This window comes from Canis aureus, chromosome 5, assembly GCF_053574225.1.
Source record: "Canis aureus isolate CA01 chromosome 5, VMU_Caureus_v.1.0, whole genome shotgun sequence".
Taxonomy (NCBI): Eukaryota; Metazoa; Chordata; class Mammalia; order Carnivora; family Canidae; genus Canis; species Canis aureus.
The window spans coordinates 12,258,056-12,273,246 of record NC_135615.1 but is presented as its reverse complement, the minus strand read 5'-3'; the positions used below and the strand labels follow the sequence as shown (position 1 = coordinate 12,273,246).

General features: G+C 36.2%; 1 protein-coding gene across 4 annotated transcripts in view; it reads left to right on the top strand.

Moving 5' to 3' along the window:
- Positions 1-15,191, top strand: part of PLXDC2 (plexin domain containing 2) — a 514,506-nt gene that overhangs the window by 178,718 nt on the left and 320,597 nt on the right. The window contains exon 1 of one of the 4 annotated variants that reach the window (XM_077896882.1): positions 12,860-12,967. The exons of the other annotated variants lie outside the window; for them this stretch is intronic. Within the exon in view, the coding sequence (XP_077753008.1) occupies positions 12,907-12,967 (61 nt within the window). The 5' untranslated portion in view covers positions 12,860-12,906. Of the gene's footprint in view, positions 1-12,859; positions 12,968-15,191 lie in introns of those variants that run through there. 4 annotated transcript variants of the gene reach the window in all.

The following is a 15,191-nucleotide window of genomic DNA, read 5'->3' as shown; positions in this document are numbered from 1 at the left end:
ACATTTCTAGTGTAGAGACTGGAGGTTTGAGGAGAAACAGGCAACAAATAACAAAGGCAACATGTCAATGTTTTTAAACATTACAGATCAATAAGAAACATGCACCTTAGAAAAACAGGCTAGAAATAAAAGGGCATGAGGCCTGGGGAGGCCCACAGCAAGGGTGAGGCCAATGTACAGTATTATATAGTGTGTTTGGCCTGGCTTTATTGGAAGATTAGCATTTAAGTTTAATCTGAAAGAAAGTACAAATCTTCTAAAAGAAGCCACAACCTGTGGCTATTCAGAGAATGAGCATTACAGGCAGAGGGAACATCATTATTCTTCAAATCTGCAGCATCTATCTGTTTCTGCGATCCATCTACCATTTCTTAGTTTGTATTCATTTACAAAATGTGTTAAATTTCTGATGTGAGTTGGTTACTATGCTAAGTCATGGGAATCCAAATATGAGTAAGGAAGATAGAGTTCCTGCTTTCAAGCTTATAATTAGTTCAAAGACCTTTAGGTTCCTAAAAGGTAGTGGACTGTGTGTGATGTCCAGGCATAAAACAACAAAGGATGAAAACAAGCAGTGCGTGCCCCATACAAAGGCATTTAAATACATATCATTAAAATACTGTCCTGGACAAACAAATAAATCTGTAATTCTAATGCTTCCTCTGGCTGCCAGTTAGTGACCTGCGAAGAAATGGGCCCATCAAAAACTAGGTGCAGTATAACATGAGTATGTGCTGGAGGTCCAGATGCAGTGGGGACCCAGTGGATACGGATGAAGGAAATTGGGAAAAGCTTACCAGGATGCAGTGCCCCCAAATGCAGAAGAGGTCTTCTTGGCTATTCCTAACAGATTTCCCTGCTTCTGCGTGTGCTTCAAATTGATTGTCACACTGTGTTTTCAGTGATTAGGTTAAGTTAGCTAACTAGCAGCTCCTAAGTCCCTATTTCTGAAAGGATTTGATATACCCTTCATAAACTCTCAAAAACAAAGCAAATCAACATAAAAATGTATTGTGCATAGCTCCTCCTTGTTGCATAAATTAGATGTCATTAAGCCTCACTCATTTAATATGTCCGTTAGGTATCTTTCAGCAGTTTTCCTCTTGACTTTTCTGTCTTCTCTGATCAGTAATGAACTTTTTTCCTGCTGAGGAAATGTCCCCTCTTTAATGAAGCCAAGTCACATTGCTGTGCCAGGGTAGAAGATTACACGCCCCCCACCCCTTCTCTCCACTTCACTTACAGAAAAGAAATGGGAGTATGCAGATCTCCTGGGTTGTCTTTCAAACCTCTGAATTTTATTCTGAGAACATACTTAATATTAGAACTCAGAGTAAACAAGAGGAGAAAGTGTGCATTTGTAAAATGCTCAAAGTCTAAGGACTCTACAGTCATGAATACGGTGAAAAGAATTAGACTGGAATACCTAATCAGCTCTTAAAAGTGTGTATGTGCCTTAAGTGGTGATGTTTCTTAGTAATGGCAGGATCTTGTCCCATACAGCACATTTTGAGGAGACCTAGAGTGACATGATTTCATTAGTACTCAGAATTTTATCATAAGGTTACTCCTGTTTTGTAGTGCAGATAGTGAAAACTTAATATTAGTAATTAAGAGGAGCTATTGGGAATAATCCTTTCCAATTAAAGAGCAATTTTAGATATCTATCTACTCTTTGGACACTTGAATGATCCGTAAGGCATGAATGCCTTTCTATCTTACAGGGCAACTCAATGTATGAAATTCAGTAATGTGGAAATTTTACAAATCATGAAAAAGATACCTATGCTTTATTTGAAAATTGAGGCTTAAAGAACTCACAAGCATACTGAAGCCAATTGAGTTCTTTGATTTTAGGCTTCTAAGTAGGACTACATGGAAATTGATTTCAGTGTAGATAGGGTCCACTACTTATACAAACCACATTTTAAGAGGGATATTGATCTCCGTGTCATTTTTTGTTGACTATAGTCATGGTAAATGCTTATTGGAAGAACATGTGAAATATAGAAAGTGAAAAGACTTGTATATTTGATAACCAGAGGTAGCCACTTTTAATGTTTTCATATTCAAATTTCCAAACAGCTTTTCATACATATATTTAGATTATGTTGTATTCCAAAATTGCATTAATTACATAATTTTTTGACTCAGTAACGTGCTGAAAATAATCTTGTTCCCATGTCAACATATGGAATTATCACTTTTATGGCAGTATCATGTTACAGGAAATTACTGTGTATATGTAACTACACCTGTAATAATGGACATGTAGATTATTCCCCAATTTTTGATATAAATGACATGATAATGAAGTCACTTGTGCACTCATCTTTGTGCATTCATCTTTTTTGATCTTTAGTTAAAATTCTACATATAGACATACTGGATCAGAGGTATACAAATATTAATACATCTTACCAAACTGTCTCCAGGAAAGTTGTACCAATTTATATTCTGCTTATATGTCCCCTAGCAATATAAATCTAATTTTTGCAATGAAAGTTAGTGGGACAACAAGATTTTCTTTTAGAGATTAAGCTATATGTCATTTTAGTACCTGTTCTATATATTAGGTGCTACCAGAAAGACTAGCAAATATATATTCTCTTTTCTTATGGTGGTCTCCTGGTGATCAAATACTTAGACTATTTTTTTTTTTTTTTTTAGAGATTGTGTGACTTAGATGCACTCAGCTCATATCAGTTCAGTTCTTAACTAGAAGTCTAACTTATTTTCTATTAGATCTAACATCTTGGATTAACATATGTTCTTAAATGAAAATTATTGTTTCTGTATACATTGCTGGTATTTCATATAGAGAAGAGCAGATGAGCTTAATCATCTGTTTCTTTATCATCTAAAGGTATAATCAAGCTTGATTTTATAGCAATAGGGCTCCTGTTATACAATTACTAAGACAGATACAGATGACTATTTCCATGGCATCATTCACACTTACCCCATGTTATTGTGGAGAGTGATAGTTGGGTACTCTCTGAATCAAGATAAAATTCCTGATCACTCACCATGTGCTTTTTTTCTATGGGAAATAAAACCTACAGATATAAAATAAATTATTATAACCTGTGAAATATACCATCCTTTGACATCTAAACACTTAAATCAGAAAACTGACATATCTTCTTTTGTTATTCAGTGACGTGTCTGATAAGGCCAATTATGTCTGTCATCAGACTCTTCTCTTTCTAAATTTAATTTGAACTGTATATGGAATATTATTGGCCAGGGCGTTTCGGATTTAGTATATCTTCTCCAACACTATGATGTAGCCTAGGACTGGAAGTTAATTCCACAGCTACCTTTTATGTTGTCATCCAGAATTTAGTCTGGGAAGGGGAGATTTTTTTTTTCAATTAGGTGTAAAGAGTAAATCATCCCCCCAAATTGTGTTTAACTCTAGACCAGACAAATATGTAAATTTTTTGTTGTTTTTCAAGTCAGGCTCCCAAACTATCTTAGACCTTGTGCCTTGACAGTTTGCCAAGTCATCAAGGCATATAATCTTGTGGCCAACAGAGGAAATTGTGAGTCCTCAGCAGGTGCTGTGTGGACCATTGAGCCACTGTTTGTGGCTTGTTTCAGATAAGATTCTGATTAGAAGTGGAACTAGAAGCAAAAGTTACTTTTCTTTCTGATACCTGAACAGAGGTAAGAAATTAACCTGAATTTGGACCTTACCTATGATCCCATCGAACACTCATTTTGCAAATGAAGAAATTAATCCCGAGATGTCAAGCAGTTTACTCAGGATTACATCCATTACGTAAAAGTCATTAATCACTATCCATCTTATAAACCTTTTTTTTTTCTTATAAAGGTGTTGAATGATTTTTAAGAAAGGGATAACAAAGATTTCTGAAATGATCATCTTAGTGTTGCTGAGAAACACATTTCTAATTTAAAAAAAAAGGAAAATGAAATCAAAGAACTTGTTACCAGAAATTGAATATAAGTCTTATCTAACTTTGTCTTTTGATAAAAAGCTACTAAAAGCAGATTCATCACTGAAAGGAAACCAACTAGCATTAGAGTGATTTCTTTATAGCCCCAAGTCTATTTGGCTCCTTTCTTAGTGAGGACCTTGTCCAGGTTTTCATTAAATATATGGTCTCTGTGAGTTAAGAGTTCACATCTTAATTTACAAATCTTGAAATAGCTTGTACCATTGGAACTTACTGAAATTAAATTTAGTAATATTCATATCTGAACTATACCACCGTGTAGAGTGAATCACAAAGATATTTATTTAAATCAGTCATTGTAAACCTGGCTTACCTATGAAACTTTGTAAACCTTTTGTAAATCAGACATAAACTGGGACCTATGTATCTCTTACAAAATTCTGTCCTGAGGTGTACGAGATTTCTTTAAAATGGAAAACATCCAGTAAACCAAATAGAATCTTAAGGACCTGAATATCTTGAAGGTCTAGGAAGAGTTTGTCAATACCTTCACCTCCAATTCTAGGACCTACACAAATAGAATAGGACCTACAGAAATTTCTGAGACATTTTCTGTGTCTTGAGCTTTTAGATTTCTATTCCTTCATATTTTCTGTGTGCTGTGCTATTGGCATATATAAGAAAAGACAGCACCATCTTTGAGTACCACCTCTCCCAAACAAAAGAGCACTTAACACAAAACTTAATGATTCTCCTACTACTTGTGACAGAAGGGGAATTTTGAACAAGAGATTTGTACAGCAGCAGCAAAAAATGACCAGTGGAACAGAGGTTATATCTGCTGTTGTAGTGTCTCTGGAGTATTCCAACTACTCCAACTACAGTTGTTTTAAGGGTAGAGCCTCATGATCTGGCTAGCTTCTCTCTCCTATCCTTTCCTATTCTGTTCCTAATATCTTGAATCTTTTCTTCTTCAAGAAGATACAACACTTCTTCTCTAATACTATAATGTTAGATGATATCCAACTCCTATGAACTTGCACTCATACCGTCAAACATTTAAAAGATATTTTCCAAACAGATAATTCCCTTCTACCTTTTGACCAAGGAAGTTTATATTAAACTATGATAGCAATAAATAAATAAATAAATAAATAAATAAATAAATAAATAAGCTATGATAGCCACACAAGGTCTGTTTGCATGGGGCATGACCAACTTAATACTCCTCAACTGCCATTTTGCATAATCAATCGAAGAACAAATCATCAATGTACATAGCTCATTGACCGTAAAGACTAAAGAATATAAAATCTATGAAGACTTAAGTGTGCCAGTTATTTTAGTGCCCTAGAAAACAGCAGCAGTAACTTACTCGCCTTGAGCTGTGATATCTCATCTTAAATTGTACATCTATATTGCCAGGCAGTTTTGGAAGCTCCTGGTTATGACTGTAGCATAGCATTGTGTTTGAATTCACTTAGCCATTATTAGCAGGATGTTTCCTGTTTGTTATACAGTGTTTATGTAAAATACTTCCACATTTTCTTGCACACTGATGAAGAACATTAAATGAAATGATTACTTTGTTTGAGCTATATAGATAGTTAAACTCAATAGCAGCAATGTATACTGTGTAAGCTCATTATTTTCAAGATCAAAATACAAGCCATTCATTCTCATTGAATGTACCAAAAAGAATGATAGCAATCCAACCAAATAGGATAGTGTTGCATTGATGTTCAATCGTTAGCTACAACTGGGCTGTTGTGGAGCTCTAAGCACATTTGAATATATGTAACTTAATGACCCCTTGTTGTTAGCATTCTGCTAAGTGTCCAAAGCATGTGCAATCTTAAAGAAACCTTATGAGAGAAAAAATCTTAGCAAAATCTTATACATTAAAACTGACAAAAATTACATTAAGACCAAAGGCATAAAAGAAGGTTCTTCAGGAATCTTTGTCATATGACATGATTAGTTCTGGAATTCATAAGATCAGTCAGATTAACTTCCAGCAAGTTATGGAAAAAATCAAAGCAAACTCTGGCAATGAGGGTGTTTATTTAAAGGAGTCAATGTCATTGATGCCTGGGGCCAGCAGTTGATGTTTAGGTGATATGTTAAAGACAGAGAGGTCTTGGAGGAATGTTTGTTCTGGGAAGCTTGCAGTGACCTGTGAAAGGTGTCAATTTGATTAGCCTCATTAGAGTCTCACTTGATTTGTGAGTTGAAACTTGATTGCTTTGCACTGGTGATATCTTTACTATGCTAGGAAGCCCCTCAAAATGATACTATATTGTCTGTTGTATGATGTACTTGCTATGAAGCAGTTGCCTACAAATTTAAAGGATTCATTTCTATTGTGGCTATTGCTATATTCTTGAATAAAGAACGTGCTCTAATGATCACCTCTGCTACACCTTCATTCAAAGCAATTGATACTGAACATTTTGTGAAAATGAGGCGACTTTTGGCAACTAGATATTTATATGTTTGTTTAAATATGGAAAGAAATAAATCGTAGGGACTTTTTTCTGCCATGGAGCTGAAATTTGGTAACATTTTTGTATTAGAAATGCTTGTTTCTAGAAATAAAGGGATGAACCCTGCAAGTGAAATTGTACTGAATTTAAAGCACTTGGTTGTTATCATGCCAAACCATTTTTGTCTGGAGAACTTACAGAGAAAAGGAATAGATTCAGGATCATTTGACTGAAACCAGGATTCGGTTATTTACAACAGAGAAAATGTGACCAAAATGAATTTTGAGGCAAGGCCTAAATCTGAATTTCATTAAAGGCAACAAAGCTCACTTAGCACTGTTTCTTTAACTGATAAAGACAGCAAAGGATGACTCTTCATTCAGGAAGTGTTTCCCAACCCTGACTCTAGACCAAACACTGTAGAAGATACTAATGCTACAGACATGACCAACATAGATGTAGTCGGTGCCCTTACAGGTGCCATGTGTGTTTGTCCTTGTGGAAATTAGATTTTACCCTAATATATATTTTATATCTAAACCAGTGGTTCTCAAACTGGATCGAGATCAGAATCATCTGTAGGGCTTTTTAAACTGCAGATTGCTGAACTCTAGCCTTAAGTTATATATATATATATAATATATATATATATTATATATATATGATTTTATATATTTTATTTTAATAAAGCATTTTATTTATTTTTATATATTATATAATATATTATGCATATATTATATACTTATATATACTTATATATACTTATATATTTATACATATTTATTTATATATATTTATATATATATTTTAATATATATTATATAATATATACAATATATTATATTTATTTTTCTAGGTTTATTGAGTGAGGTGTAGTTGGCAAGTAAAATTGTAAGATATTTAAAGTGTGCAACATGATGATTTGATATGTGTATTAGTGTGAAAGGATCTTTCCCTATCGAGTTAATTAACACATTCATCACGTCCCATATTTACTTTTTTTTGAGAACATTTAAATTATCTTCTCTTAGCAAGTTTCGATTATTCAATAGAGTTATCGACTATAGTCCCAAGAATTTGCATTTCTAACAGGTGTCCAAGTGATGCTGCTAGTCTGGGACCACACTTCAGGAACCCCTGCCCTAAATGAAGGTCAGAAACTGCTGAACTGTGAATGATGGCAGGTGTGACTATTACATGACAAGTCACATAAGTCACTGAATAAAATACAATAGCAGAAGAGTCACTGTTCAAGTAAACTTTGCAAAGTGTGTTATTTTGTGTGCCCAGCGTCACTTTGCAATTCAAATAAAACACTTATAAATTTTTAATTCAAGTTTTATAATGTACTTTAACTAAAAGAATTAATCAAATTCGGCAGTTCTTGGTAAGATATTTAATTTTTTTTTGTACGTGAACGTAAAGAATGCAAGCTATAGATTAAGCACTACAGTTTTAAATGTTGAGAAGTAGGGGATCCCTGGGTGGCTCAGTGGTTTGGCACCTGCCTTGGGCCAGGGCATGATCCTGGAGACTCGGGATTGAGTCCCATGTCGGGCTCCCTGCACGGAGCCTGCTTCTCCCTCTGCCTGTGTCTCTGCGCCTCTCTCTCTGTGTGTCTCTCATGAATAAATGAATAAAATCTTTAAAAATAAATAAATAAATAAATAAATAAATAAATAAATATTGAGAAGTATAGCATTTAATTTATATTTGATTCTGATGGACTGTTAATAAGTCATTTGCTTATATGATTTATTCATATTCTAGGGGATTCATTTTTAACTTTTCTTGTCCTTCTTTTAACTGAAATATCTTCAGCCATCTTGTGAATTGTTTTAAAAGTTTTCTCTCTTATGATTGTATAATAGCTTATAGCTTTCAGCCCTCCCTGCGCCTTTCTCTGTGGCACTTTTTTCTACCTATTCTTCTGTACTCTGTTTTAGTAAGTCACCTTATACAGCAGGTGTACAACATTCCAGAAATAAACTTTATAGGGAAGGTATTTCATAGGACATTCTTTTCCCCTGAAATCTGAAGTAACACATTACACCCTACGATGGTATGATCACTTTTCATTACTGTTATTTTCATCTGACATCTGATGTAGTTGACCCAAGGACACAGATTTTGGGGTATATTATGGAAAATGTCTGAAGAGCCCTTTTGATTGTCACTGATTAGAGGCACGCTTCTGTTTCTTTAGGTTTTAGGTTGTGTTTGAAGTCAGAAAACTGGTTTGATTTCTGGTTCTTTGGGAAGGTGGCAGTTGTCTCTCACTTTCCACCTACCGTGATTCTAAAATGAGGCATGTGTAAATGCAAAAACTGTACATTTGTTATTGAGAATGTGGCTACTAGGAAACCTTTACTACCAAAATAGTATCAGTTACAAACAACGGTGTGCCAGTAAATGTTTAACAGCCAGCTCTCTGAGGAACAAAAATAGCCCTGATTTCTAGCATTTGCCTGTTTCTTTGGTGTAAATACTCCCACCATGGCCAGTTTTAAGCTACCAACTGGACAACACTGAAAATGGAACTGGCAAGAACCATTTGATTCCTGGGAGCTGGTGTCAGTACACCAGGAGAGGCTTATGGCTTTATTGTTTGTTTGTAAGTGAGTGAGCATAGCAATAAGAAGGAAGAAGATCCTCAGGTTTTCAATATCAGTCCTTTATGTGAGCCAAAAAGTTTCAGGGTTGGATTGTTTCCAAACTATTAGCATCCCACTTCCACATAATGTAATTAAATGGCTCTTCATCTTTCTTCACCATAGAGATAACTCAGAAAGTCTGAAGGAACAATACACTAAAAGCAGTCAAAACTTATCACTAAAGGGATAAATAAATAAATAAATAAATGCACAGAGTCCTGGCAATGCCTTTGTAATAAAGCTTCTGAGTTGTGGGTTTTATGCTAGGCATTTCCCCCAGCATGGTGCGACACACCATTATCTCAATACCGGTCACCTGACATTGTGTCATCATTTCCTTGCATGTCTTTCTGCCTCACTAGACACTAGACTCGAGCTGCTTGAGGATAGGCACCATTTTTTTTTTCATTATCTCCAAACCTTAGCATAGTGCTTAGTCAACAAAGGGGACTTGTAAGTGGGTTCTGTGCTTCCATGGAAGACAACTCTCAAGGGTCCTTGTAGCTCTAGAGCTCCTCCTGGGATTTGCCCAGGCCTCTGTTATAATTTCATTACAATTGAATTTTTCCCTTTGCTTTATTCTGCTCCCCTCACTCCTTGACAACTGTTATTCCTGAGAGCATGCTACAACAAACCTCCTGCATGCAAATCTCCTGTTCAGATATGTGAGTTTTTGAATATTGCAAATGAAAAATTTGGAAATTTGGCCACTCTTCTACAATAGTTCATTTCAGAGCAGCATTAAGCAATTTGCATTTACTCAGAAACAATAAACATTTTGCTTGAGGGTGCTATTAAACTAGATGATCCAGTAGATTATTTAACTCCCTCAAAATTTTTCTACCACTTCACATAAAAAATTACTAGACTTAGCTGTGATTAGTGCAACAGTTTCAAGGTAGAATACAACCTTTTTTGAGAAGAAATTCTACCACAATCATCAAGTCCCCTAGACAATTCTATAAAATTGGCACAGACTGTTGTTCAACTTTTTTGTACTTTCATTGAAAATGCAGATATTTGTGCCTTTGGTCTCACGTCAGGCATATTGTACTCACTTTTTTATCACCTTAATTCCATAGTACATCACCTGGGATTCCTTAGTATAAGCAGTCTCTACATGTCCTGGGTATCATATGACCAAGACAATGTGACGTTTTTGTCTTCAATGATACAGTCATGTCTCTGGTACTAGCAAATCCCCTGGCTTTGGTGAAACAGAGGAGTGAGGAAGCCTAACATTGCTTATTCTTGTACTCCACAGATTCCCAAGAGCACAGATTTCTCTGCAAAATATATATATATATGTATATATGTATATATATATATATTACACAATTAAATGAAGTGTCTAAATGTATGAATCTCAGAAATCATGATGATTAGCTTCAGATTCTTCAGCATGCCCCAGAACAGCTATTATTAACACTGGGTTTGTGTGCCCTAGTTTTGGAATAAAGTTCCTATTTAATTATATCCCAGTAGTCTTCAAATGGATTTGCAATGCCCTTCTTACTAATATGATCCCATTCTCAATTCTAGAAGATGCTTCTTTCAGATATCAGTAAAATGAAACAAGTGACCTTCAATAATTTTCCTGAAGTAAAGAAAACTAGAGTGGGCTGTTAGGATCATATTGTAATCAACATGATAACAAGTCGGAGAAATGCATATAATATATAATATAAATATATATAGAACTGCAAGTACTAAAAAGAACACAAACATTAAGCCAGAGCTAAGTAATATAGCTATCTCTAGATAGATAGGTGAGAGAGAAAGGGAGAGAGAGAGAGAGATTATGATAGCTAGGTCTATATAGGTATATGATATTGAAAGAAATAAATATTATAATTTGGGTTAAATGATGCCACTGTAAATCAGGAAGTGAAATGTCAGTAATTATTCAGCAGGTACAGTTGTACCTTTTTGGGTGGAGAGACAGAAGAAATTATCAGACTTGTTCTATTTTATGTTTATGTATTACATTTACACTTAGGAGAAATATGAGCTTATTACATTATCTTGTTTCATGAGTTTACCATACAGTTTACAGTTTTGCATTTTATCACTAGTCAACTTTCCCTCACCTCCATTTCCCTTCCCCTTAGTCTTTTAAATATATTGGACTAAAAAGCAAGACATTAGCACTTGAGTCAAGCCACAATGGGCCTGAAGATTTCCCAGCTGTGCTGAGGCCCACACTTGGTGAGCCAGACTCCCAGAGAAGGGAACAATTGGTATCCACGTTTTTCCCAGCATAGACTGGCCTGGAATGTGGAGACAATATTGGGTGAATGGCTCTGAGGGCCTAGCAGTGCAACTGTGGCAGCTGGTGCCGGGGTCTCTGTATCCACAGCCACATTCCAGAGCTCTGAATGGCCTGTTCAGACATAAATCCCAGCCTGTCTTCATCAGTGCTAACAGATGGCAACCTCATGGCAAGACTTATTTTATGGCACAAATTTTATATGCAGTTGGATAAGCCAACTTTGTGTTAAATATCACCATAATGACACCATCACATCCTTTACCTTTAAAAAGAAAAAAAATTACGTACATGTTTTAGTATAATGTATATCACATCCCCTTTTTCTATTAACTGCTTCATTCTAGATTTTGTTGGGTAACAAAATCGCAATTGGGTTTATTGAGCAATGATTAGCAACTTAGGGAACCAGTATGTGTACATTGTCTCCCATATTAAGCTACCTTTTCAAAAGACATGTCCAGAATCCAGAAGATGGGAAGATGGAAATAGTACCAAAGATAAGTGAAAAGAAAGAATGTTAATTGAATTATATCTAGATGAACTCAGAAAATTATGAGAGTTTGAAAAGACAAATAAATAAATGAACAAAATGGGCTCAAAACACTGTATTTAATTATTTGGGCTTTAACCCATGAAAACCATTTAGTTTTTTCTTCTTTGTTCCTTACCATTAAGAAATTCCATGCTCAAACTAGAAAAGGTAGAAAAAGCATATTAGGAGAAAACAATGATAATGGTAATGATAAACATATTATAAGAAATAAAACATATGAAAACTATGTGGAAAGCTTACTTAACTGCTTAAAATTAGTTCGAATCCAGGCACATGAGTCACATTTCAGTGCACTGTAAATAATTGCAGGTAACACCTCACTCGTGTGCCTAGAATACCAAATTAATTTTAGGTAGTTAGGCAGCACAGCTTTGATAATACAACTTAAAAAGAAAGAAGTTCTTGCTTTCGTGTCTTAAAAGGTGGGGGGAATCCATAAGAGTCAAGCATGAAGCAAGATACATCAAAAGTAAACCGAGGTGGGCACTTGACGGCATGAGCACCGGGTGATATTCTATATGTTGGCAAATTGAACACCAATAAAAATAAATTTATTTTAAAAAAGTAAATATACTATTAGGTTATATTGACAGTTTAAGTTTCAGAAAAAAATCAAAGACTGCATCCCAGTTAAAACTGTTATTTGGTTTATTTGGTATTATGTTCATTTTAAGAGAAAGATTTTATACTGGCATTGATGTTACAGATTTAATTTATATTATAAACAACTAAGGTGACGAAGTAAAGGGAACAAATACTTTGTGACTTAGCTGAAAGAACTTGCAATATTTAGTCTACAAGAGACTTGATCTTATTCCATGGCTAGTTCAAATATTTGAAACGCTGTCATAGGTGAAGGTGTAGAATTCGTCTATGTCATTCCAGTAGCAGAACAATCAGCCAGTTGAAGTCATAAATAAACAGGTCTCCATTCAATGTAAGGAAGGGTTTTATAAGGTTGCCAAACTGTTTAAAGTAGAAATGGACTGCTTTATGAGATAGTAAGCATGTTCAAATGGAAGGTGAAGTCAATGGACTTATAATGGAAGGAATTCCTGCATTAGATGAGAGATTGAGTACGATGACCTCATATCTCCTTTATTTTTTTTTTTTTCTCATTAAACTTTTGTTTTAATGGGTCTCAAAATTCTGTGACAGATTTTTGGTCAAGTTGTTTCCATTAAAAAGTACTGATTTTAAAAACTAATAACTTAAAACTGCCACACACGCACAAAAAAAAAAAAACAAAACAAATGGTCCACAAAACATTCTCCTTTCCTTCTGAAGGTTTTACGATGCATTGTTATCATTAACCAGTCTTTTACTATTAAACTTAAATGGCCAATTGACACAAACAGTTCTGAGACCGTTCTTCCACCACTGATTAAGACTGGGGTGGCAGGTATTAGGGATAATATTCATTTAGCCTTCTGAGCTTTCTGGGCAGACTTGGTGACTTTGCCAGCTCCAGCTGCCTTCTTGTCCACTGCTTTGATGACACCCACAGCAACCGTCTGTCTCATGTCACGAACAGCAAAACGGCCCAGAGGAGGATAGTCAGAGAAGCTCTCAACACACATAGGTTTGCCAGGAACCATATCAACAATGGCAGCATCCCCAGATTTCAAGAACTTGGGACCATCTTCCAGCTTCTTTCCAGAACGACGATCTATCTTTTCCTTCAGCTCAGCAAACTTGCAAGCAATGTGAGCTGTGTGACAATCCAGCACAGGTGCATATCCAGCACTGATTTGGCCTGGATGGTTCAGGATAATCACCTGAGCTGTGAAGCCAGCTGCTTCCATTGGTGGGTCATTTTTGCTGTCACCAGCCACATTGCCACGACGAACATCTTTGACAGATACGTTCTTGACATTGAAGCCCACATTGTCCCCAGGAAGAGCCTCACTCAAAGCTTCATGGTGCATTTCAACAGACTTTACTTCAGTTGTAACATTGACTGGAGCAAAGGTGACCACCATACCAGGCTTAAGAACACCAGTCTCCACTCGACCCACTGGGACAGTACCAATACCACCAATTTTGTAGACGTCTTGGAGAGGCAGACGCAAGGGCTTATCAGTTGGACGAGTTGGTGGCAGAATGCAATCCAGGGCTTCAAGCAGTGTGGTTCCGCTGGCATTCCCATCTTTACGGGTGACTTTCCATCCCTTGAACCAAGGCATGTTAGCACTTGGCTCCAGCATGTTGTCACCATTCCAACCAGAAATTGGCACAAATGCTACTGTGTCGGGGTTGTAGCCAATTTTCTTAATGTAGGTGCTGACTTCTTTAACGATTTCCTCGTATCTCTTCTGGCTGTAGGGTGGTTCAGTGGAATCCATTTTGTTAACACCAACAATTAGTTGTTTTACACCCAGTGTGTAAGCCAGAAGGGCATGCTCACGGGTCTGCCCATTCTTGGAGATACCTGCTTCAAATTCACCAACACCAGCAGCAACAATCAGGACAGCACAGTCAGCCTGAGATGTGCCTGTAATCATGTTTTTGATAAAGTCTCTGTGTCCTGGGGCATCAATGATGGTCACGTAATACTTGCTGGTCTCGAATTTCCACAGGGAGATATCAATGGTGATACCACGTTCACGTTCAGCTTTCAGTTTATCCAAGACCCAGGCATACTTGAAGGAGCCTTTTCCCATCTCAGCAGCCTCCTTCTCAAATTTTTCGATTGTTCTTTTGTCGATCCCACCACATTTGTAGATCAGATGGCCAGTAGTGGTAGACTTGCCCGAATCTACGTGTCCAATGACGACGATGTTGATGTGAGTCTTCTCCTTTCCCATTTTGGTTTAGGTTTAGCGGTGGTTTTCACGACACCTGTGTTCTGGCGGCAAACCCGTTGCCTCCTTTGGTTCTTAGATTCTGGTTGGTATGGAGGAGAGCATCACTCAGGACTTGTTCACCAACTATGTAGGGCTGTAATATTTGAACAATGCAGTTCATTCAAGGATTTTATCTTTGTGTGTTACAAATAATGACAGTATCTAGGGAAAAGCTAAAATAACTACCTTTCAGTAATGTAGATGGTATTCTATAGAAACTATTGATTAAGTACCAACATCATTGCAACAGATGGCACAATCCAGTGTTAGACCAGTAAGCCTTGTCAGGGTGAGGCTGCCAATCCAAAAATTGAAAACAGGTGGCAAAAGTTCCCTGGGGCGCTTGGCATCTGTAAGTAATCAGTTACTGTAAAAGCCCTGGTCAGACACAAATTAGCTTCATTGCTGATGACATTTTTAATAGCTGAAGGACCTCACAGTTTTATTTAATTAG